Here is a 26,244-nt window from a genome sequence, read left to right on the forward strand (position 1 = left end):
TTGTTAATTATATATGGATTAGCAATATAATGGAAATTAGCACAAGTTCGCATGGCTTAGTGAGGCAAATCACTATCCAGCAGTAATGTTCATCCAATCATCGTATGTTCCCGAGTTTAATATCCCGGGGGTGAAAAAAAAATTATACGTCATATACTAGTAAGAAATTCGGCAACAACTAGACATATGTATGACAATCATTGCTTTTTTGTTCTTTTGTTTCGTCAGGTCAGCTTAACGTCATATTTATTACGTAAAAGTTTTATGTCAATAAGTGTGAAATAATGAGTCACATGTGACTCATATCTGACTTATATCTTACGTAAATCCTGACATAGCGCAAAATCATTTTGACGTCATTTTGATGTAATTGTGTTCACTGGGTACGATCATCGATGCGATTCTCCACACTTTGGATACCAATAGTTTTCGCAGTAGTACTTTTTTTTCTTGACTAAACTACATCTGGATTATTATCATCAATCCTCTTTCATCGTTACCTTAAGGAGTTTGGGTAGTCGAAATTTTCAAAAAATTTAATTTTTTGTCGCATTTTCTCGTAGTATAATGTTTAGAAAATATTTCCTTAAAATTTCAAATTAGTTGAATGAATAATTTACATGATATCTGATAACACTGGTCTGCAAAAAAAAAATTTTTTTTCTCCTCATTGTTTTCATGCATGATAACATCATATTTGGTGCTCTTAACATGGAATTTAACGTGCAAATAAATACAGTACATAGATTTTAAATGCAATGTCCATTTAATTAAAAATTATCAAAGAAACAACAATTACAAAAAAGTGAAAAAGGGTCTAAGTTTTACAGCGAAAAATGCTAATTTTACAGTCACAAGTTATAGAAATATCAGTATATTTATCTCATTATGGTGATATAATTAAAGTTATTTTGTAGTTCTTTTCCATTTCATCATTTCCATCGAAGTTTCTCGGCGAATCGACCAACTAAATCAGCAAGCATTGCTGCTGACCATTTTCCATTGTAGCGTCTTTCAATATGCATAATATCCTGATGAAACCTTTCTCAATACTCATCTGATACGGCACCGAGATTTTCCGGAAAGAAATCTACATGCGAGTCCAAAAAATGAATTTTGAGTGACATATTGCATCCTAAAGCTTTATAAGCAGAAAGAAGCTCTTGAATGATTTGTCGGTAGTTGTCAGCTTTTGTATTACCAAGAAAATTATGACACACTTTTACAAAAGCCACCCAAGCTTTTTTTCAGTTTTGTTCAACTTCGAATTGAAAACTTTATCCGTCATAAGCTCTCGTATTTGCGGACCTACAAAAATCACTTCTTATAATTACGCGTCACTGATTCGAGGAAATTTTGTTTTGAGATATTGAAAGCCTGCACCATCCTTGTTCATAGCTTTCACTAAGTTTTTCATGAATCCCAACTTTATATGAAGTGGTGGCAGAAAAATTTTGTCACTTGGCACTAGAGGTTCTTGAGATACATTTTTAAGTCCAGGTGTCAAGCTTTTTCTTTGCGGCCAAGTTTTCACTTTGTAATGTTTGTCTCTCGCGCAACTGTCCCACTCACATAAAAAAAAACAGCAAAACTTGGTGTATCCTCCTTGCAATCCAGTAAGTATAGCGACAACTTTTAAGTCAGCACAAATATTCCATAGGTATTGAGAATATTTTATTTTTTCAAGTAATACCTCCAGATTTGCATAATTATCTTTCATGTTTGTTGCATGTGCTAGAGGCACTGATGGGTATTTATTTCCATTGTGAAGTAAAACGGCTTTCAGACTAATCTTCGACGCATCAATAAAAAGTCTCCATTCATCAAAATTTTCTGGAAAACTCAGTTCTTCAAGAAGCCCTGCAGCATCATTACAATATACTAAATCATTTTCTTTGAAAAAGTAACTCGTAAAATCTTCTTGTCTTGTGCGAAAATATGAGACTCTCGTACTTTTATTCAACAAATTCCACTGTTTCAATCTTGATCCAAGTAATTGAGCCTTAGATTTTGGTATCCCCAAGTCTCTAACGAGATCATTTAAATCAGGTTGTTTAAGAAAATAAGGTTCTTTTGATGGACTTGAAGATCCAGATAAAGTGTATGATGGTGAAGATTTACACGTAGAAATGAAACTCGATTGAGGCTGTAGACCAGAAGTATTTTTATTTTCCATCTTCTCGCTATTTTTTGGAGGTACTGGAGGTAAACTGCCTTCACTACGAGGAAGTGGTCTCTTTGCAGATGCGATGTTTGAATATACAATCTTGTTTTTATTTTTTTTTCGAAAATCCTCGTGTTGATGTCATGCAGAAATAACAGTCATTTTCATGATTCTGAGGTTTACTCCAAAGCATTGGCATTGTAAACGGCATAGATTTGTGACTTCTTTCAAGCCAATCTCTCAACGTTCTTGAACAACTGTTACAGCAAATTTTTTGTAACCAACTTTTATCCCTCTCATCGATAGAGAATCCAAAATAAAACTGATAAGCTTTTTTAACAAGATCTGTTATCGCATTTCGCTGTGTTTTTAGAGTAAATTCACCACAAATGTAGCAAGAACAGTCTGTACAATTCTTACAAGTGCGCTGCATTTTATAACCTAAAATTGAATGGAATTCATTTTAAAAACATTTTTTAAATTCTATTCTATATTTATTATCTCTGTTCATAAAAAAATGGATAACATACACATAAAATACTTTAAAAATATATATAATAATATGAATTTTGTGCAAAACTTACTAAAGTATTTGATATAGAACGTAAACAATTAAAAGACAAGTTTTCAACTAACTGTTGTAAAGTCACAGTGAATACTGCGCAGGCGCAAATATACTACAATAGAAATCACTTTCAGCACTTTCCTTCTTTCTCTTACGACTAGCAAAAACCTATTTCGTATGCATATACATTGTTTATAGTGTTAACGCATAAAACGAATTTAAAAAAACCTAAATTTATGATATTTGGAAAAAAATTCATATCGAAAAATCTAGACGTGATAGAAAAAATCAGCCATCGGGCACAGATTCAGAGTATCAAAATCTTCATATTTATGATATAATTTTTTGAAGGAGGATTTTGTTGCAGACCAATGTAATTAGTGAGGGGAACTAAAGCAATACTGTGCCAAGGCGTAAACTAAACTCGTTTTTCTCGAAATTATGTTTTCGAAGACAATAACCACTGTAATTCAAGAACCACTCAATGGATTTGAATGAAATTTACATAGTTTCTTGACAGGATAAAAAACTAGTACTTGATTGAAGCATTTTTGTTTTTATTAAAAACTTCAATTTTTTTTAACAGTAAGCTATTGATCTTTTCTTCGAAAATTCAAGGAAAACTTATAGAAGCCGCTATTTTATTAATTTTCAAAAAAAAAACTTCGATTAAGTACTATGTTTGCTTTTAAACTAAAGAATTTTCTTTGAATGACTGATTTTTAATGAACCAATACAAAGTTATGATAGGGTCACCGCAAAGCATTACTTATGAGAGGAGGTCCAAAAACAATGGCAATAACATCATCTAAACTTTTTTTTTTTTAAATCTAGTGGAGTCAAGTTGAAGCATTATATTATATAAAAACAATATATTATTAGCTTTATAAAATAAATTAAATTACAATCTGAAAAAAATTATTAAAAATACTCATTTTGTCATGCTTTTAACTACACCTCACCACTTGATTCTTTATTATTCCTTAAAAGAAACTTTTGCATTCTCCAAACTTTTGTAATCAGTGACACAATTACATTATACAACACCTATATATTCCTTTACATATACACACATATATCTATTTATAATAATTAATTTAAACGTATCTCCACACATAATATAAGACAACCTGTAATAGGGAGATTTAAAAAAGGATGAATGAAAATAAGCGTAGAGTGTATCTCGTAAGAATTGAATTCCGCATTGGAAAGATCAATTTAGAAGTTGAACGGAGCCACAGGATCGGGGAGTGGGATACGGTGATAGCGAAGGATCGTACTGAATCGGCTTGGTCGTGCGTCCAGGAGCGAGAAAGACAAGGATATACTGAGTTCTCCGAACAATCAAAAACCTGTTTTCAGAGTGGTTGGTACCTCCTCGACCGGAGGAGCTCCTCTCGACTCGCCCTCTCTTACCCTCGAGTTCCCTTTCTCTCGAGAGTCGAGGTTAGATGAGGATCGCCGCACGTTCATCAATCATCCATTGAAACGTAACCCGTGGCGTTTCATAATTAACGACTCGACCACGAACCACGAACAAGTCCCATGCCCAAATGAAAGCTGGACCGGTGAACGTGCCTACGTTGAGATACCGGATTGACGATGAACCGGGACCAAGAGCCTCGCGGCCTCCGACTTCAACTTCAAATCGATTAAATTTTATACGATTTTATTCGATACGATTCGATTCGCGACTCATCATCATCATTATCATCATTATCATTATCATCATCATAATCATCATCTAATCTTTAATGTTTTACTTCCGGAAACATTAAACGTCTCTCTCTGTTCTTTCTTCGTCGTATAAATTATATTTACTTCGATAAGATCGGTTATATTTATACGATCATACATCAGTAAATTGTATGAAATCATAAAAGGCATTGATTCGTTGACGAATTTATATTTTTCCAATAATAACCGTTAGTTCGAAATAATGAAGAAAAGAAAAATATCGAGGTAGTTAAAATCACAGTTACTCCCAGGATGATCTTTCCCGATGGTGAAGTTTCTTAATTAAACAGTGGTCGGTTCGATTCGTTTCTTCAACTTCCATGAATCCAGCTATTCTCTCTTTTTCCTCTCTCTCTCTCTCTCTCTCTCTCTCTCTCTCTCCCATCGTATGCACGTAGACGAGAAGAATTTTAATTGAGCTCACCGCACGAAATGAACCGCGTTTGAATTACTAAATCGGTGAACGTAGTGCCGGGGGAGCTTTAAATGATTAACGATCGCCTTCGAAAATCCGGACTTTTAGTCGAACTCGAAGCCGGCACTAATTGGAAAAGTGACTTAACGAACCGGCCAAAATAACATTGAATTTGACTGTCGATGCATATATATGTGTGCGTGCATTATATATATGTATTTCCGTTCAGTGGAAAGAAGCGATTTGATTTTCATCTTTTTTTTATCCTTATTTATCTTCGTAACATAATTTCTTTTCCTCATTCCACTAATCATTATTATCGTGTACGGAAGTCTGAAGATAGGGGCGGCATATAATACGAAACCGGTAACCGATTAATGTCACGAAGACTTGCAGAACTGGTTAAAGAACCGGACCCCTTGAACATCCTGAATTAATCTGCCGCAAAATCTGACTGCTAAACTTACTATTTTCCGTAAACAAGACTTCGTCGATCATAAATAAAATGAACATTGTCAATGGTTGGTATTGCGAATGTTTGATTTTTTTTCTTACAACATGAAAATAACATAAAGAAAGGAAGAAACATCGAAAAAAGATTAAATTTCCTTTTTACAAGCGCCAAGATAATTTCGTCAAATTTTACGGGAAGGAGATGCGCACGAGTGAAAGTGCACCAAAGTGATCGGTGCGATTTTACATAAAAATACCTTTCTCTGTTCTTAAAAAAAAGGGTTGCAATTATACGAGAGTTACAACCCGATCAGATATGAGCACGCTCGTACATATAAGTACCTACGTCTTTGTGAAAAAGCTCGCGTGATGGAATCCTTGTGCGTGCATAACGAAAATGTGCCATACAATTCTCATTCCGCGCATGTTCGAGGTACGTACGTAGATATAATACATGACACATACTTAAGTACGCATACGTCAGTTAGAAAATGACATAATTTCACAACAAACCATGCAATTTCTGAACAATCTTATTATTAAATAAAATTGCGGCTTGTTCAAGGTTAGGAATATTATTATTCTACAAAATACAAAGTACAAGAGAAAATATAACTGTGAAAAATACTCGGATATCAATTTTATTGAAATTCATATATGTAATCACCTGCAGACGTAGTTATGTATATTTATCGAACTCTCCTAGAAGATCAGAATAATCCTGTCGAATCGCTGAAAGCTACGAAAGTAGGCTTTTCGAGAGAAAGAGTAGCTAGCATAGTCGTCATCGTCGTGTTGGATACAAAGAGGTCGAGAAAAGCGAACTCGTCGAATAAACGAGAGCTCCTCATTGTGTTTGGCATTGTGCTCAGACCCCAAGAACTGACCGATATTTAACCAAAGTTACTCTAATAGGGAGGATTAGGATATTCGATAGGATGAATCGAGAAGGGCTTACTTGTTCATAGAACCAGCCAATGACTAGATTACAGATGATTTCACAGAGAAAGGGAAAAAGCTCTTTTCGAAGGACGAGCAAAAGGAAAGGGGTGCTCCCATCCTTTCCAAGAAATGAAAGATCCAAAGAGATCCTCGAGAGAATTCACTTTCTCTCTTCCATCTCTAACTACTGCACTCAGTTTCAATGTGTCCACATCGTTCAAATGTACACGGTGATCAAATATTTTCTCTTACTTCCATGAGATCAATTAGATTTTCCAAGACTTTTCAAATTTACCTATATAATAGTAAGAAAACAATTTTTTATCAACATTTCCACAATGTATATTATTATTATTCTCATCATCATCGTTAAAACAATGTAACGAATACATAAATAAAAATGAACTAAACATAAGAGCTGTCTCATAACGATTGAACACCCTGTGTGCAAAAGAAGGGGAAAGAAACATCGAAAAAGCCAAAGCCCGGTGGTATTACATCGCAAATCGGCCCTAAGATGTTTGAAGAAACGATTGTTTTGGATCGATCCTTCCACGGAGGTTTGGAATGTTGAAAAGAAACTCTGGATATCTGATCGACTTCGGCAAGAAGCACCGCATCTTCGGCCTTTTCAAGCCGCTCAACAATAGTATAATAGAGTCCATCAACATTGAAAAGACTCTTGACTATTCTTTAAATCTCGTCCAACTTGACTCTGAATACTTTAGATCTGCTTTCTCTTTTCTCGATAAACCGTAACACCATTGTTTCCATCGTTCGTTTAACGATAAAAGACAAGTTTTAACTTGAGTTTTATGTAATTTTAACAAAGATCTAACAATGCTAATATATATTCTCTTCATAATTTGTCAAGATTCAAGAGTTAGTTACTTGAACGTTTTCGAAATCAAAATAGATCTATTTGATTTTCGACATTACATCTATATTACGGCTATCGTGTTTGCAGGTCAACAAACATCCCTCATTTTTCGGCTCGAACATGATACAAGCATGTAGGTAGATATATAAAAGAGATAGAAAGAGAGAGAGAGACACACACACACACACAGACACACAAAGTGAATACGAGAGAAGAATGTAAGCCACGTTACGACGACCCTTCCCGATCGATTAATATCAATGCAATAAACGTCAATGCGTATCGAAGAGGAGGGTCGACCCTCGATGATGACTGGTACTCGTACATAGAGAGAAAAATACACACCTCTCCATTCCGCAAAACACGCAATAGCCCCCCTGACTCCGTTGCACTCAATCGTTCTCTATGCTCACCATGCTTTTCCTCGAAGAGGGGAAAAGACTTTCGAGGCGGCTACGTTTCGCTCCATCGACCTTCCGCGCGATGCCTCTAACACCGCTCGACATTGATTTATATTCGTTTATATTCATGAATGAACCCTTTATGTAAAAGACGAAAGAGAATAAATATATTGTCCTCCATAATTTTTTTTCTCTTTTTTCCCGTTGTTTCGTGTTTTGTTTTTTAACCGATGACTCTATATCTATTTTTCATTATGGTAAGCATTCTCTACAAATTATATTCTAATTTCAAATTTCTCAGGATACTTGTTCGTAAGAATAATGATAATTACACGTAAAAAACGAAAAAGCATACATATATTGTTTTCCATTATTTTCTTTTGTAACGGATTATATTATTATATATCTACACTACTGATCTATGTATTGCACAAATTTCTCCAACTCCAATTTATCCAATATATTATCTTTTTCCAATTAAATTATAATAGCGATGATCAACTACGGCGCAGTACGTAGTTGAATTCTTGTTCGCGTTCAAGGAATACAATGGAAGGATCTCACCCAATTAATGCGTTCCTAGTTCTTTCTATAGTCCTTAGGTGTTGAAAATGTATCGTCGTAGTCGTCCAGAGATAAAATAGGACGAGAGTCCCTTTGAATAGGTCCAGGAGGGCGTATGTGGTGGGGACGCGAGAGGTGGGGATGCGAGATGTGGGGATGCGAGAGGTGGGGGTGGCTATCGGTAGCGCTTCGATACTCGCTTATAGCGTAACGAGTATCGACCTAGAATCATAATCGATAGAATCGTTGGCGCGCATTCCGAATACAGCTAGTTGCCTACGATCGTTTCGGATCATACAGTCTGATTTTCACAAATATCAAATATATCGATAAATTTGAAAATAATCTATTGTTTCTCGGAATATCCAGTTGCTCGGAATGAACTCTCCTATTGTAATATCTTTGACAACTTCTACAAGAATAGTATGGAAAAATATTCAATTAGAAACACTTGAAAAATCTAATTGACAGCATACTCAAAATATGTCGAACTATTATGAAAACAGAGAACGATTGTTTTCGATGAAAGGACAATTTGAAAAAAAAATATTCATTTTCTTGATAATGTAGGAAAAAGAACTAGTATTCAGTTCTTTTCTTTATATTTTATTTTCTGGAAAAGGAAAAACTCTATTCAGAGACTAAAAAAAAAGATTAGGAGGGCCATAAAACCATAAAAAAACCTAAGAATTATCGAGAAATATTGGTGCGATGAAAACCCTTTGTGCAGTGTCGGGACCCTTTGAGGAGTTTCAGATTCCTATCTAAGCACGTACCATAAAAATCAATAACATTCCCATATTCTAGATCAAGTTTCTTTATGCATAGTTTCCATTACCAAAAACCATAGGCTGTACCCATCGGTGGACTATGAGGTGGATCCTTATACTATTGGTCAATAAGATTCATAATCTCCTTCCCTCTCCAAAGGGGTGTAGCTCATTTCTGATATAAATATGTGGAAAGAAGTAAGAAAGTGTGCTTTGTGCTCAGTCTGTATCTGTCCTTAGTTATTTTTTAGTCTGTATCAGTCCTTAGTCAGTCCTTAGTCTTCAGTTTTGAGTTAGTCTGTCTGCATCTGTCTGTGTGTCATCTGTTATTCTGAAAATCATTCAGTCGGTCTTATATTTGTAACTCTTTTGTATTCTGTATTTTTGTAACCACGTCATTTTTTGTAAACTTATGCAAATACCACTCGACATCACATCATCATAATTTAATAAACTGCATTTCATCATCTTCAGTTTTATATTTTTCTCAGTCTTAGCCCCACAATAACAATAAATAATACAAAATATAAAGCATATTATTTATAAGTAATTTTTTTTAAACAAATAATTTTATTTCGGCTACTATAAAGATGTTCATTTTATTTACATAAATATCCTGTTACTCTGAATATACCAAGTAAGTCCAAACTTTCCGATCAATAATATATGTTTCATTTTATATCCCAAGTTAAAACTGTCTCACCTTTCCTTTGTTAAGGATAATAATAATTATCGAATCACTAAACCTACCACATATTTATAAGCTTAGCCCTCGACTTCTATTACAGTATAGTAGGGTAGGCACGCGTAGAAATGGATCTATAGATTCCCGTATATGGAGGTAAGTACCCTAGGAGCTATCGGTGGTGTATCGATGGGTCTCTATTGTAGTCCTGCTCTCGAACATCAACCCGACAGGGGATGAATTCCTTGTTGTGTAGTCGAAACAGTGCAGGAAGAAGAGAGAGGGAGAGAGAAAGAAAGAGAGAAAGAGAGAAAGAGAAAAAAAGAAAGAAGGAAAAAAAGGGAGATAGAGAGGATCAGGTAACATGTCGCAGAGGAACGATTGTGTCTCGACAGCGATTGATACGATTCAAGTCGAAATCTCGCGGTCCATTGTCGGTTTCGTTTTTGCCGCCTCTCCTACAAGAGAATATGCGCGCGCACTTTTCGATTGTACGCCACTGTCGGCATTCACGGTCTCGTCCTACGAGAGAGCAACGGTGATTTCTCATCTACAAGCTAACGGTGTAATGACGTACAATACAGCCGGCGAAATAATAAAGGTCGCCGTACCGCGATAGGAAGGAGACGGTGAAAAAAGAAAACTGCGACTAACATAAATTTATGAATGCTTTTCCGTTTTTCTCTACGTGCTTCTCTCTTCTATATATTTCAAGATACGTGGGTATCCATATTCGTGTAAACATTTATACAGAAAGTATATATATATATATATGTATATGTAGTATAACAATAATGGGTGTCTTCCATTTTTTAAGTGAAAACTTCTTTAGAATGGGGGTGATTTGAAAAAATGAAACACGGCGATGTGTAACGCGGCGATGTAGTGGGGCGATGCAGTGCTGCGATGTAGCGAAGCGATGCAGCGCGGCGATGAAACGTCCACGATACTAATGTAAGTAAGAAGAGAAAAAGAGACAAACATATAAGATTGAGCCTGCAAGAGAATGAGACAGAATATAGCTATATGTTTTACCTATTCTCGGTCTCTGCTTCATAGCCCCCACTCCTGACTACTAAGCTTTGTATATGTGTGTGTTTGTGTGCGACTGCATACTACGAAGCGTGGACTCATATCATCTCGATACTAAACCTTTATGTATGTAGGAGCGATGTAAGGGTAGAAGAATAAACAGAGTTAAACGTGTAGGCGACAAAAGAATAAGGTACAAACGAACCGACGGTTGAATTAAAGAAAGAAGGTGTGTGGTTTGCCTTTGTAAGTTGTGTAAGTCTGGTGAGTCTGGAAGGTTGTCGAACGATATTGATGCTTTGTTTATTGCATCATACCGGACGTTTTAGAAAATTCGAGGATCGCAATAGATATAAAGGAGCGTGCATTGAGCATAGAGATATTACAGATAGAGGAAACAAACCATAGGCGGTTGTGTAAGTGGAAATGTCTCTGCATGAATATAGCAGCCAAAACGAAAGGTTGATGTTGTCTCTATCTAACTCATGCGGTACACATATATATATATATATATATAACGCAAGAAAGAAGAAAAGACTCGCAAGTTAGAGAGAGACAACATCAACCTCCCATGTTCTATCTCTTTTTATTTCGCCGACAGGTTTTGTGCTGGCTTGTTTGCTCTATGTGTAGTATTGAGTCGTCACGAATAGTCGTCAGTAGCCAGTCGTCATCAGTCGTTGTTCGTCGTCATTCAGTTGCGTGTTTCGAATGTTATCATAAGATTGTGAAGCCTTCATTGTATCTTTTCTAATACCTATTTTAAATATATTTTATCAGTAGGATTAAACTGGATGTACATTAACCTCGCACCTGTACACTAAACCCAATGCTACATGTATATATATATATTTGTTTCTATTCATGGCTATCACATTCGGCATGCTATCTTAATTGATACAATTTGGAAAGTGATAGTTTTTGTTAGCTACCCCCATCCTAAGATCATACCACACACACACAGTGCCCTTTGATATATTATATAGTAACAATATTCTAATAAATAAATCCTACAATTATCTTACTCTTGATACTCTGCATTTGTCTCATTCTCTCGAAACTTAGTTTTTTGAAGGTTTCACTTCTAACACCTGTGATCTGCATACATATTGTTTTTTTTTTTACTAATTATTTCTTCGTTCTTATATAATAGCAAGTATCGTAGCATTGAGTAAAATAGTATGTATCAGGAATATAATTTCTAAATATTAACATATCTACGAACGCGGACAGATGCAATATAATTATGGTAAATCTAAGTGACTGCAAAGTGTCATCAATACATCTAAATATTTATTATTTTTAAATGTCTTACATTTTTATTAATAATTATTGAAATAAAAAAGAAAAGATATTATTATTCATTATACGTATAAATTATTTATTATTATTTTATTTTATATTTGACCTTTTTTGTAGAATTTCTGTACTAATGGATTTATCTCGTAACGAAATAAATAAATATAAAATTGCATCATGCATGGTATCATACAACCAACACATTTTTACATTTATTATCTTTTTTATTTCTTTATTTGAAGAGAGTAATTCACGTCGATCAATTAATAGATACAACAAACATGAAAATTAACTTGGTTGGTTCATCAATTTTTAGCCTTAAAATTGTATCATCATCAATATAATGTTTATTCAGTAAATACAGATTTTCCAATTAGGGAGAACACCTTGCATTCGTTAATTTTTCCATTGATTACTCGCCGCATAATTCTTTTACGAGAGTTAAACCGTTATCACGCAATACATCTATCTTTCTCTTGTAATAAAATTGTATCACATCCTTCCAACGTTTTTGCAACTAAATCAATAAAATGAAATATTCAATATAATAATAATAAAAAAATAATAATAATAATAATAATAATAATAATAATAATAATAATAATAATAATAATAATAATAATAATAATAATAATAATAATAATAATAATAATAATAATAATAATAATAATAATAATAATAATAATAATAATAATAATAATAATAATAATAATAATAATAATAATAATAATAATAATAATAATAATAATAATAATAATAATAATAATAATAATAATAATAATAATAATAATAATAATAATAATAATAATAATAATAATAATAATAATAATAATAATAATAATAATAATAATAATAATAATAATAATAATAATAATAATAATAATAATAATAATAATAATAATAATAATAATAATAATAATAATAATAATAATAATAATAATAATAATAATAATAATAATAATAATAATAATAATAATAATAATAATAATAATAATAATAATAATAATAATAATAATAATAATAATAATAATAATAATAATAATAATAATAATAATAATAATAATAATAATAATAATAATAATAATAATAATAATAATAATAATAATAATAATAATAATAATAATAATAATAATAATAATAATAATAATAATAATAATAATAATAATAATAATAATAATAATAATAATAATAATAATAATAATAATAATAATAATAATAATAATAATAATAATAATAATAAATAAAAAAAATAATAATAATAATAATAATAATAATAATAATAATAATAATAATAATAATAATAATAATAATAATAATAATAATATTAATAATAATAATAAATGATTAAAGAGTTATTTTTCCTTGTATCAACATTTTTTCTCTCTTTTAATAAAAACATAATGAACGGCATGTTGCTTGCTAGAAGAGTCGACGGAAGAAGTTCTAAGCTTCTTCGACGAATGCTAAGTAGCGTTTATAAATACATAATCACAGTGATTAAAATGGGAAGGTGCACGGCTGCCGAGGGCACGTTTCAATTAACAACCAGGTGTCAATGGTTATTATTATCGCCTCTACTTTGTCGAGTCGCACTCACGCTTAGCTTCCCACTTCCTAAGTCCCCCTTTTATTCATCCCTTTTCTCTCAACTTCAATCAACCTTATTGCCGAATCCATTGAATCCTCCAATAGGTACAGCTATAAAATAAAAGACAATTCCATTCTCCTTCGTTTTATATTATTTTTCTAATTCGTTCGCGATTCTCGGGCACGAAAGGCTTTGAAAAGTTATCGGACCGGTTAGTAGAAGCAATCAAACAGAATTAATCGCTACACAGATGACTTTATGATTTGAAATTACTATTCGTTGAAAGTCCTTGTTTGTTCGTACGGTAGACATCTTTTATAACGTCCTACAATATTTTATACAACGGCAATGCACAATTATGTTAGATATCTCGACTAACTGGGTCACAAGTTTACCGATAAAAATCTTTCTTACGCGAATACGACGTTATACCGATCTGGTTTAACGGTGGCTTGCTGAAAGTCACCGCAGTTACGGCATGTGTGTACTCGACTGTGAAACATTCGATTTTAATCATCGAAGGAAACGTTATAAGTAAATAAGTAAGTTAATAGGCATATACTTAAGAATCTTCTTATTTTATTTCGAGATCGGTAAGTTACAAGTTACAAGAAAGAATATTGAAAATATAAATTGATGACTAAACGATTATATAGACGTTTCTTTAGTAAGAGACTTATCGAAAGTAGAAGAAAAGGAAGAGATTTTTCGTTCTTTATGTTTCTTTCTTTTTCTTAGAGGAAGTTTCTTTCTCCTTTCGGCCAAACAATATCGGTGGCGTCCCGTAAAAGAAGATGGATCGGTAGAAAATCGCGAGAAGGCACGTACCGAGCGCGTGTGGTCCATCAATCATGTCGTTGCCGGCGACAGGTGGACACCAGGGTCTCCATCGACCCCACATAATTGGGAGAATAGTGCCGGTTTACTGGTCGACCGGACATACGGTCATTTATCTTGTCGCGATCGAGCGCCCATCGATGGTTCGGCTCGATTCGAGTTAACGCCCGTGAAATCGCGCGTCGCCCGTTTCGGAAAATCAACCTTGTCCTAACACGAGAGAGATCGTTCACCGTTCAGAATAATCTGTAACATTTCAGCATTTTCACGTGCTATCGAATTTTGTTCTTTCTTCGATCGATGTTTACCATGAATCTTTCCAAATAATCCTATTTTTGTATCTATTATTTTCTGTTTCTATTTTCTGTTTATTATTTTTCTAAATAATTAGATTGAAGAGAAAAGAATCGAGTGTTTTCATGGAGTGGATTTAAAATGTGTGTTTTTTAAAACAACAGGTCAAGATAGTCTGTACGAGTAACCTAACACCGAAGGATTCGGCCCTTCCTTTTAATTCATCGAACGTTGTCCTTTCTTTTTGTCACGCTCCGCTTTGTCTTACGTTTGCCCGCTTGTAGTCCAAATCTTCTTTTACGGTTGTCGTTGTCAACGGTGATGGTGGCAATGGTAGTGATGGCCGTGGCCTCCCCTAGTCGGCATCTAATGTCACCGACCAAAAAGAACCGGCCCCACGCTGAGAAGCCCATACCCAAATGAACTTTCCTTAGTCTTAAAAATAGTTTAGTTTAGGTTTACTTTATTCTCTTGGTAGAAACGAGATAAACGATCCTATTAAAGGATAAAAACAGTTACAAAAAGGTATTTTTCTTTAATTACTATTTGTTTTGTAATCGTTAAAAATATTCCTTATAATTAATCCTCGTGTTCACCTAAGTCGAACGTATGAACGATATGTTATAATGTTATTTTTAACCTGGAGCTATAATTTCCAATCTCATAACGTCGAAATGTAGTTTTCAAATCCTTTTTTTGATTTTTAAGATACGTATAACGATATCTACTTTATAAGAATCAGTATATTTAACGTGCAGGAGAATAAAATAAAGTAAAGAGTAAAACTCAAACGACATCTCAATATTATACATACCTTTCGGCATCGAGCATCGAACTATGTTATTCCAAGTGTACAGAGTAAGAGAATAAATAGAAGGATGAGAACGACATAGACTAGAGGAGACGTTAAACTTTAATTGACCGGACTAAGGTTCGGTATTACCGTCAAAGGCGTAATCAAGCCGACTGACAGACTGATACGATCGTACAACGAGCAATGTTATCCTCACTCGAATCTCGAATCGCTTCGACCTATCGGAATCGTGAAAGAAAGAACATTGGAAAGCGAGGAGCCGCCGGGCACTCTAAGGGCCACAACATCCAAGCAAACGTGTCACGACAAATACTGCTCCTGTTGTTGCTGCTGCTGTTGCTTCTGCTGCAGTTGCTGCTGCAGTTGCTGCTGCAGTTGCCGTTGCTGTTACTGGTGCCATAGCTGTTTCTACGAATCTCTAACCACCGGAATCTTCTATCCTTATCGACCTAGCAAACTTCTCTTTTCAACTTTTTAATCTCAGTTTATTCTGGCGAGAAACTACGCTCGATCGCGAGGAATCGAAGGATCACCGAGTGATTTCAAAAGATTTTATCTGATATTGAATCTTCTTAAGAAAGAGAAAGAGAAAGAGAGAGCATTTCTCTAATGTACTTCGCGAACCTTTACAGTTTGAATTTGGCCTGAAAAGATAACTGAGTATTTATGTGTTCCTCGTATCCCTGTCATTATTTCATTCCAGAAACAACACAAGTAAGTTACATTTTTCCTTTTCGCGTTTATACAGTTCGCTATTTAAATTGTCCTCTTTTTCTTTCTAGACTAAATCTCATTAAAAAAACCGATATTTATATTATTAGAAAAAATAATGGATCAACTAAAAATGTAAATCTACGGTCCAGTCACAATCAGTCTATCGTCGTAACTTTTGCATCGAAATTCATAACGACCGCTTATCGATTCCGATACACGAGGGGCCTAAAGCGTAACGAATCGATCGACCTCAAGGCTCCATTAGCAATTATATTTACAGACTCGCATCTGTATGCGTGCTCACGTCGTTGAAACGAGAAGAACGAATCTCTGAAATCAATTCTACGCCGCTGATCTCAAGAGCGTAAACTGCCAAGGCGGTTACGTGTTTCGAGAATTGACCCGGAGGCGATCGAGAAGTCGTGTCCACTCGACTTCGAAGTTAAAGGAAGCGGTCCATCGCGGAATCGTGAATCAGTTGGATGAGAGTACTCTGAAAGAGTCTCTGATACCAACGAACAACCCTATCATTTACATATTCATACCGTATCTTTGGATCTCGATCAGTGTCTTCGATAAAACAGTTTAAGTGCTAATGCCACTTGTCTCTCTTTCTCTCTCTCTCTCTATCTTCATTCACTGTCTGCACGATTCGATCAAAAAGATAACCTTCGTTGGACAAGTTTTTTAATTGACCTCGAAACATAGTTTCCTGGAACTGCAAGCGACACGACACGGATTACCCGAACAAGAAAAATTATGCAGTAACATTTTCGTGTGTTATGAAACATTATACGCGTATAATAGTATAACCATTATTGGTTATTATTTGTCATTTCTACATCGACAAACGTTTACGAAATTTTGTGGAAAATAAGTTACGAATTTGAAGACACGTCATTTTCAATGGTATCCTTGAAATCGTCATAGTTGATGAATTGAAATTAAGATTGCTTGTTAAATCGAGAACTTTTGGAGCGTTGTCTTATCTATGTAAAAGCTGAAACGAGGACCGCATCGACCACATCACGGAACGAACGTCGTTGCCTTTCAAAGAGAGGGTGGACTCGATGTTTTGCCGAAGAAGGCTTTCCTTTCTCCATCCATTTCAAAGGACAATGGTCCGGCAATGTCTTTGTAAGAATCGCGATGGAGTGCTCGGATTGTCGTTGATTACCAGCGAGAAGTGCGTCGTGGATGAAGAGCGGTGATAGAAATGAAAGAGAAGAGAAATACGAAAGGGGGAGAGTGTACAATCAACGGATGACTATCGATCACTAGGACATCTAAAACTGCTTCTTCGATTTACCGTTGCTCGTCCTTGCAGTTTTGAATCAAATACATAGTCTTAAACTATAACCTCGAAATGATGATGATCAATATACAATAACTCGTTAAGAAAAGTAAATAACATTTCTAATAAACTAAAGATTTTTATGTTATAATCTATTATTTTACTTATAACACTTTCGCAATCGGTGTATTGTAGTCTTATATAATTTTAAAATCTTTACTATTATAAAAAGTATTCATTAATTTTATTTTTAACTAGCATTTGCGATCATTTAATTTTTGCATACAAATTAATTGTTAGATAAAAGAATATTTTATATATTCTTTCCGATTTTTTAACTAATAAAATCCTGCGGGGGTTAACTGTAAACTTTAAGAAAATTAATTTTTTAACTAGCTTAAAAAATTAGTCGGGATCTTAGAATCTTCATCGTCGCGTTAAAATTCCATCGTACAATCATATGGTTCTCACGATCGTTCTTACGGAAAGAATTCTCGAGAAGACGTAAAGTCCATCGTGGTAACTAGGAATCTTTTTATATGCCTTGCTCTAACTTTCTTGAAATCCTATCGACGTTTAAGATGCCAGGAATCTAATACGAGCTCCTAGATTTTCAGGAGGATGCGACAAGGTTCGTATTCGCAGCACGTGTTTCCGAATATTATTTTACCTTGATGCAGGTTGGGGCGAATTAAATGTCCGGAGTGACCGCTGTACATATGGTTTCCGATTACGGATGGACCTATACTTAAACATGTTCAAATCAAATTAAACAATTTTACTACTTTCTATTATCTATCTCTTATTTTTTTTAACGACAATATTATTAACAATATTAATTTACGTATATCAAAGAAAAATATGGAAAATCTAATAGAAAATATCTTGTTACGAAGAGTGTACTAGAGTGGCAAATGTTTGTTTGAAAGAGAAACCGAATCACGGAATACCTTACTTGTATTATCTCGAGTACGGTATGCACATCTGAGGAGATTACATCGAAGATCATTAAAAGTACTCTATATGTATATATGTATATGTATATATATATATATATATATATATATATATATATATATATATATACATATTCATATACATACATAGATAGATAGCGAAGGAAAACGCGCGAAATTGATAATAAGAAGAAATAAGATACAAAGAGCACGATGGGATCTGAAACGATTTATACTGGATGCACTAGCGGTAGCTTGCTTGGCCGATCGAAAATCTACGACTGATCACGAGCGCTTCGTGACCGAGATTTAAAACAATTGAGTAGTAGAGTGGAATAATTGAATCGCGAATAATCCTCTCGACTTTCAACTGTAAAGTCAAACGTAAATAAGTATTATAACATATATCGAGGACTCGTGAGATGTGTGTATAAACACGTGTACCTTCGTTGTTTTCTCTTATAAAAGGACAGCCAAAATAACTTTACTTTCTCCATTTTCACCGTTTTCGTGGTTATTCTTATCGGTCAATTTAAACGATGGTTCACATTGGTGCCGCAAAGTCCACTTAGCGGTTTTGCACAAACAGGCCTCGAAAAGAGGCTGAGGGAATACCGTCCACACTCTTTAAACTCCATTCTCTCTCTCACGCTATTATTCGTTCGGTTTCCACACATCATCTCCTCTTAACAATGAACGTTTCCATCCTATTCGACTTGCAAGATAAGACATTTTCTTCTCTGGTCACTTCTTGCCCCAATAAAATAATTTTTTTTCTATTCTTATTTTAATGATTGACAAACTAAAAGATGAAAATAGCTTTATGAAGGAAATAGTCGAAAAAGAAGAGAAAGAAAAAAATAAGCTGTAAACAGTGTAAACGTGAATGACTTTCCTATGAGGAGAAAAAAACGAACATTTCACTAAGAATAAAGAAACCATTTTTCGCGTCGATTAAACCGTGTGTACTCAACTTCAAAGAGAGTAGTATATACGTTTGAAGGGACGCGATGACAGCCTTCCCTCGTTTCTTTTGTTTTGTCTTTTTCTTCTTTCTTCTTTCTTCTTTTGTTTTATCTTAAAATGTTTTAAATAATATAAAACCTTCTAATATTATCTAAGAACTTGAATAAAGTGTGAATATGGAGAACTCTTTTTTCTCGTCTCAATGCTTACTACTTTCTCACGAAATTTTATTTCGATTAGATACCCTTGCTTGTATCGTATAGAACGTTGATCTTGTCTTAATTGTTTAGAACGTAGACAGCCTGCCGTGGAGCTTACCTTCGTGCATTCTACCTTTCCCTGACGGTATACGATTTCTCGAGGATGCGCGTTTTGGGGCCCTAGAATTAACGTGGAAAAAGAGAATACGAGGAGAGTCGAGCGGCAAAGGGCCAAGAAAGATTGTAGGGTGCAAACCCGAGGAATGCCGTTGTAAGAAACGAAAACGAACCCGAAGAAGAAAGAAGAGAAGAAGAAGAAAGACCGCGAGATGGCAAGTGTGGGAAAGATGAGGTTGGCCCACATGACGCGAGAAAAGTGGAACTAACGGACTGGCATGCCTATACGTGGCCGCAACGAGAAAAAAGGGCCGGCCCTTTTGACACATATCCGCTGTTAAAGGTAAATACCTTTTATTCTTTCCTTGCAACTGCGCAACTATTGCCCGACATCGTCCAAACGCAATTGCGTTTAACCGAAGATACGTATAAATACATGCATACACATAAAAATTATTATCGGGGAGACAGAAGACGTGAGAATATTGGATAACTAACTAACACTAGTACTAGTTTGCAATAACTGATCTAGTGTTATGTACTACGATGCTTTCCCCAAGGTTTTCTTAAAGTTTACGCACAACGAATGTTCTATTCAAAAGATTCACCTTCTCCTGTAGTTTTTTCAGCCGCAAGCCTATTCAAAAAACGTTACTTGCAATGATAAATTTGTAGCAAAAATATGAAAACCAGGATAAAGAATATAATAGCTATAAATGTTCTTTCCTTCGAGTCAAAATCACTAAGAGATAAGAGAGAAGTATAAACGTGTGCTCTTTGACACGTTTCTTGTTCAACTAATTATATAAAGAAACACCGTAATCCGTTCTCTAAAGTGAAACCTATAAACCAACTTGTAATGGCTAGGATGTTTATTTACATTCCCTCACCATTCGATAAGATACTTCTTCTCTTTCCTTTCTTTTGTATATATATATAAATACTAGTCGTTTGACCTATAATGTCATCATTTCTAAATATAATTTTTATATATATTGCATGTATTAACAACATTATTCTAACGAAACGTGCTTATTGTGCAATATTTTGTAGGAGGAAAATGAAAATTTTTATTTTAAATACTACATACACCAATAGAATATAAACATCTGTATAGGAGCATCATTTAATGCCAAAGAGGATACTTTCTCGATCCACGTGCATCTATGCGACAAAGAAAAAGACACTCGAAGAATTCTCACGGTGTCTACTGGTAAAAAACGCATCGCAAATGTTAAGCGAAACTCGCGCGACTTCCGTGCCAGAAATTTCAATCGTCCTGCAAAAAAATATTAAAAAAGAGAGAGGGAAAGGAAAGACAGTAAAAAAAAAATAAAACAAAGTTACAGAAAAGGTAGACTGTTTGCGAGTATAGCACGCTCATTCTTTCTTTCGCACGTCGCCTCCTCTCGTCCCATTCGAAGGACTAAACTAATTCACAAAAGATCGAAGAAAGACTTACGAAACCAGCAGTCGATTCTCACGCACGCACGCAACAAACTACTACGAATTAATTTAAGTTTCGGAAAAAAAGGATAAAAAAACAGGAATTGCGCTTATTTCTTTAGGAAACATAAAAATGATAAAAATGGAAAGAGAGAGGAAAAAAGAGACGACAGGATGAACATTTATGATAATCATTGTAACGTGTTTTTAATCTAAATTATGGTGTGTTTCAGTATACAATATCGCATCATAAAACACGTTTATTGAGACAGTATTAGACTGATGGATCGAAAAGACAACGTGATGCGCGACAATACATTAATAATAACTGCATTTATGTTACATGATATAATTCAAATACTAAGATTCTAAACCGTTAAACATGTTGAGACCAATATCAAAAATGATAAATTTAAAGTAAAATCAGCAATAGTTGATGATCGACATGGTTGGCCACCGGTTGACGGATGATTTGAAATCACAAAAATATAAGTTTCCTTGGTCCTGGTAGGATAGATCGATATTGGATCGATAAATTCCATTATTAGTGTGAGTGCTGCAAGAAGTTGATAAATTGCCGAGCGTGGATACGCGTCTAGGAGCGTCGATCTTACCAGTCCAACAAAACGTATCTCCCAGTAGCCTAGAGGCCACTCAAAACGATTTATTTGCCCAGCCTGTTCCTACTTGCCGAAACTATAATTTACCACGACATTCGCGCTCGCGCAAACGATTACGCCTTCCAATTTTGTCCGGAAATTGCTAAGTGCGCCCGAAGATAGACGCTGACGAAGATAGTCGATTCATCCATCGCCTATCTTTTTTTCTCTCTTTCTCTCTTGAAAATACAAAATCGATATCGACGAAAACTACGGATAATAAAACTCGAATAGGTCTCTTTATTGTCTCTCCATATGGAGAAAGAAAAATAAAAAAAAAATTTTTTAAATTAAGAAAAAGTATGCCCAAGGCAAATTTTGTCTTATGCGACAGGAGGCACCTATCGCGATAAAGAATCGCAATGAGAAACGTATATCTCCGATCGACGATGCACCGTCATTGTTGGCGTGGTAGGTGTACCTTTTTTAACGGCGATGTTATTTCATGGCGCAAGTCGAAGCTGCAGCCGGCTGCAGGTGTAACGCTCTTACTCGATCTGGAGATGTTTCGATGTGCATTGTGATCGAATGATATAATAAAGGCTGAAGTCCGTGAGAAACGAAAAACGGGACCACCTGACGCACTGTCGGCAAAGCACAGGATATGTGCCTTTATATATATACTTTTTTTTGACCCACCCTAATATATATATATATATATATATATATACGAATTTAATACATTCATTATTTTTCCATTATTCTTTTCTTTTATTTGGTTTCAAATCGGGGTGCAGAAAATACGTGTACGTAATACGTGCATATGTAAAAAAAATATTAGATATATGTAGCCCAAGAGAAAATCCTTTCGAAAGTTACGGCAAAAGTGTTTGGCCGCTTGTACACTTCGAGTAAAACTTTGTTTTCCAAAGAGTCGTTCGCGTACCTTCTGCTATTCGCGTCGTTGCTGGCACTGTTCCAAACAGCTCTGTAGAATGTTAAGATTGCATCCTTCGTTTATTTACGAATATTTTCTATCTGGCACGCATACCTCGTGCTTTCGAGTTATCGCGACGAAAGACGTTTATTCGGACGTTATTGCGGAAGACTAACCTCTTCTGGCACAAAGATACGCAATATGCATACACGTCATTTCTTCATCTTTTTCTATCTATCGTCGTGAGAGAGATCGTTGAGAAACGGTGTGGTTCGTTGATGTACGCGTACATTTTTACGTGCTTCTCGAATAGACTTACAAATATATACATACACATATATATATTTTTATATATATGTTATTTTTTTTTCAAATATAATTATTTTTCAGATTTTCAAAGATATTCAGAGACAAAAATCACTACACATGAGTGTTTGATGATGAATATCTTTTGAATGCTTAATTTAATCGCCAAAACATAAGACACCATTTTTATAGAGCAGTTGATTTCCTACAAAAATTTGTATTGTGCACTTTTTAATAGTCATTTATTGTCGAGTTATAAAATTCATAAGCAAAAATGAGATTAGTCTAAAAATCTTTAAATTTAAATCTTCAATATCATTCAAATGGTGAGGTTTACGGAAAAAGTATAAGATACCTTTTTTGTAGAGCATTAAATTTCCTACAACATTTGTCTAAAACATTTTTCTGTACAATCAATAAATAATGAGGTATGAATTTTAATCTATTGGACTGAAAAAAAAATAAAAAACTGCGATGCGGAGGATCTTCCTATTAAAATTAAGAGCTCATATTGGGTGAGAATTCTTTTAAGGTGTCTAGGAACCCATTTTTGCGTGGCACTTGAAAAAAAAAAAAAAGTCATTTTTTTGACCCACCCTAATATATATATATATATGCATGTTATTGTAGACGAAAAACTAGTATTCAGTTCTTTTCTTTATATTTTATTTTCTGGAAAAGGAAAAACTCTATTCAGAGACTAAAAGAAAAGATTAGGAGTGCCATAAAACCATAAACAAACCTAAGAATTATCGAGATACATTAGTGGGATGAAAACCCTTTGTGCAGTGTCGGGACCCTTTGAGGAGTTTCAGATTCCTATCTAAGCACGTACCATAAAAATCAATAACATTCCGATATTCTAGACCAAGTTTCTTTATGCATAGTTTCCACTACCAAAAACCATAGGCTGTACCCATCGGTGAACTATGAGGTGGATCCTTATACTATTGGTCAATAAGATTCATAATCTCCTTCCCTCTCCAAAGGGGTGTAGCTCATTTCGGATATAAATATGTGGAAAGAAGTAAGAAAGTGTCCTTAGTTAGTCAGTCCTTAGTCAGTCTTTAGTGCTCAGTCTGTATCTGTCTGTGTGTTATATTTGTAACTCTTTTGCATTCTGTATTTTGTAACCACGCCACTTTGTGTAAACTTAGGTAAATACCGCTTGACATCATAATTAATTAAATAAACTATCAAACACATATATTTCATCATCAGTTCAGTTTATTATATTGCTCTCTGTCTGAACCCCACATTATATATATTTATTTATAACGAACGCTTATTATATCGTGATCCAACTTTAATAATTGTATTTTTCAACCCTAACAAATGTGACGTTTCGAAATATGATAAAAAACAAATGCACCGGCATTAGTTACCAGATGACAGAGTAACAGCTTCGATACCGACAATTAGTGAGATATCATTAACTAAGAAACGTTTCCATACGGTCGTAGAAAAATGAAAATGAAAAAAAAGAAAAGAGATAAAATAGAGGAAAACCTTTTTAACGGGAACGTTGGAATATTACAGCGTGCAAACTAAAAATTACGAACCCTTTTTTATTCTCTTTCAATTGAATACGTCGCCCTTCCGAGCTTATAAACTTAAAATATAGTATGATTGTAGTCGTACAGAAATAAAAAAGACGACAATAGAAGGAAAAAAGAAATAAAGGTGGATGGATTGATCAATGACGAAAATATGTTCGGGTGAGAAGAATGAAAGATACGGGAAAAGGAAAAAAATAATGAAAAGGTGGAAACGATAAAAATAAATACAAAAACGAACGGAAATCTTTTGTAAAGCTATTAATCTACTTCTGAATTCTAATTAAATCTAATCGAAACGATTTTAAAAGTGGAAGAAATCATCAAAAGAATGACATCTTCCGCCACCTACGTAGATGGAATCGCACGATCGACGTACGCCCTCGCAATACTGTAATCGACGACGTTGAAAACTGTACGAGTTATACGAATTGTCGGTTCTCAACGGGATATCAGAGTGGCATCCTGCAGGGCACTGCGTGGTGCCTTGGCGCTATCATTTCGAGCTTTCATCAAAGTCATCGTCATCGTCATCTGGCAGTTCCTATGAGGGACACGCATTATGAAGGAAGATTGACCTTAATTGAGCGATTCGTCGTAACACGCCTTCTAGCATCAATATCGAAGAAATAATCGGTATTCTTGTAAATAAGCCTTTTTGTTATATTTTTGTTAAAAAGTAATCTCCGAGAGACGGCAAAAAATCATTAAAATTCATACGAATTATAATTAAAATAATATTTAAATAATAAAAAAAACGTTCAATAAGTTGCATTAATCAAAATGCAGACTTTTGCACATTCGTCGAAAAAAAATGAAAAGCCTTTTATAGCGATATTTTATATACTTTTTATTATAAATCGCTAGGTAAAAAGTTTTTCATAAAATTATTCACCTCTTTATTGAGGATTACTTTTTAGTTTTAAAAGCATGAATGAAAAGATTCATTGGTAAGCGTGCTCACATGACTATATCGGAATTCAATCTCCATTCGATCGAACAAAACCCCCAGCTAATTCTCAACGTATTTACACTTCGTGCGACGACACGAATCAATTAATTACACTACTATATACTATACTTAATATTAGTCGCGATCATCATCGTATATTATTAACATTCATATAATTAACATTCATCATTATAATTTGCTAATGGCCAACGGGATTGGTATTCACGAAATACTACCATTCGACTTTTGCTATCAATCCCTACTGGCGCCCATGCAAAAGATTGCGCAGCATTCGTACGTTTTCAATTAATTGAAAGCGAGCTCCCGTTGATTCGCCGATTCAAAACGCCGGAAAATGGATTAAACGTACGTACTGACTTTGAATCGAGCATCGTTAGACGAATATTTCGATTGACGATTCGAACGAAATTACACAATCAACTAACGCGACCATCCAATTTTTCACAAAAAGTCAGAAATATGTATACGACGATATTTGAAATCTCGATGAACAAGGAAAAGAAGAAAATGTTCCAAACCCTCGGGCATTTTACATTCGTCTCAACGCAATTCTAGAAGAGAAGTTTCGGCGAGTTTGCTACAGGAAAGAGCACAATACTTTTCGTGGACGACATTGCCGGGGAGGATGAAAGTTTCAGTATGAAACTGAAAAAAAGCTACAAGAATAGAAGGAGAGAAAGAGAGAGAGAGAGAGAGAGAATAAAAAAAAGAAAACAACAAGAAATATAGAATGAGGGTTG

General features: G+C 34.4%; 2 protein-coding genes and 1 long non-coding RNA gene across 11 annotated transcripts in view; 1 reads left to right on the forward strand and 2 right to left on the reverse strand.

Annotated features, from left to right (window-relative positions):
• Window positions 1-26,244, reverse strand: part of MESR6 (misexpression suppressor of ras 6) — a 436,905-nt gene that overhangs the window by 309,939 nt on the left and 100,722 nt on the right. Inside the window, exon 1 of one of the 7 annotated variants that reach the window (XM_089177495.1) lies at window positions 15,441-15,472. The exons of the other annotated variants lie outside the window; for them this stretch is intronic. Within the exon in view, the coding sequence (XP_089033621.1) occupies window positions 15,441-15,457 (17 nt within the window). The 5' untranslated portion in view covers window positions 15,458-15,472. Of the gene's footprint in view, window positions 1-15,440; window positions 15,473-26,244 lie in introns of those variants that run through there. 7 annotated transcript variants of the gene reach the window in all.
• Window positions 713-12,447, reverse strand: LOC149030860 (uncharacterized). 3 transcript variants are annotated; one of them, XM_089177500.1, is made up of 2 exons: window positions 4,082-12,447; window positions 713-2,841 (listed from the first exon to the last, which is right to left on the reverse strand). In XM_089177500.1, exon 2 carries the CDS (start codon window positions 2,174-2,176, stop codon window positions 1,331-1,333), a length of 846 nt encoding a protein of 281 aa, XP_089033626.1. In that variant the 5' UTR covers window positions 2,177-2,841; window positions 4,082-12,447; the 3' UTR covers window positions 713-1,330. The 3 variants fall into 3 exon arrangements, with proteins under 3 accessions (XP_089033626.1, XP_089033625.1, XP_089033624.1); XM_089177499.1 differs by having other exon boundaries at window positions 3,692-12,447; XM_089177498.1 differs by having other exon boundaries at window positions 713-2,605; window positions 2,749-12,447.
• LOC149030861 (uncharacterized) lies at window positions 10,155-26,199 on the forward strand. Its single transcript, XR_016178285.1, has 3 exons — window positions 10,155-10,295; window positions 10,394-10,530; window positions 19,661-26,199. It is a non-coding gene; the product is annotated as an uncharacterized LOC149030861 (long non-coding RNA).

Source organism: Polistes dominula, unplaced genomic scaffold, assembly GCF_049000335.1.
Source record: "Polistes dominula isolate Pdom_NZ unplaced genomic scaffold, Pdom_raw_medaka contig_24, whole genome shotgun sequence".
Lineage (NCBI taxonomy): Eukaryota > Metazoa > Arthropoda > Insecta > Hymenoptera > Vespidae > Polistes > Polistes dominula.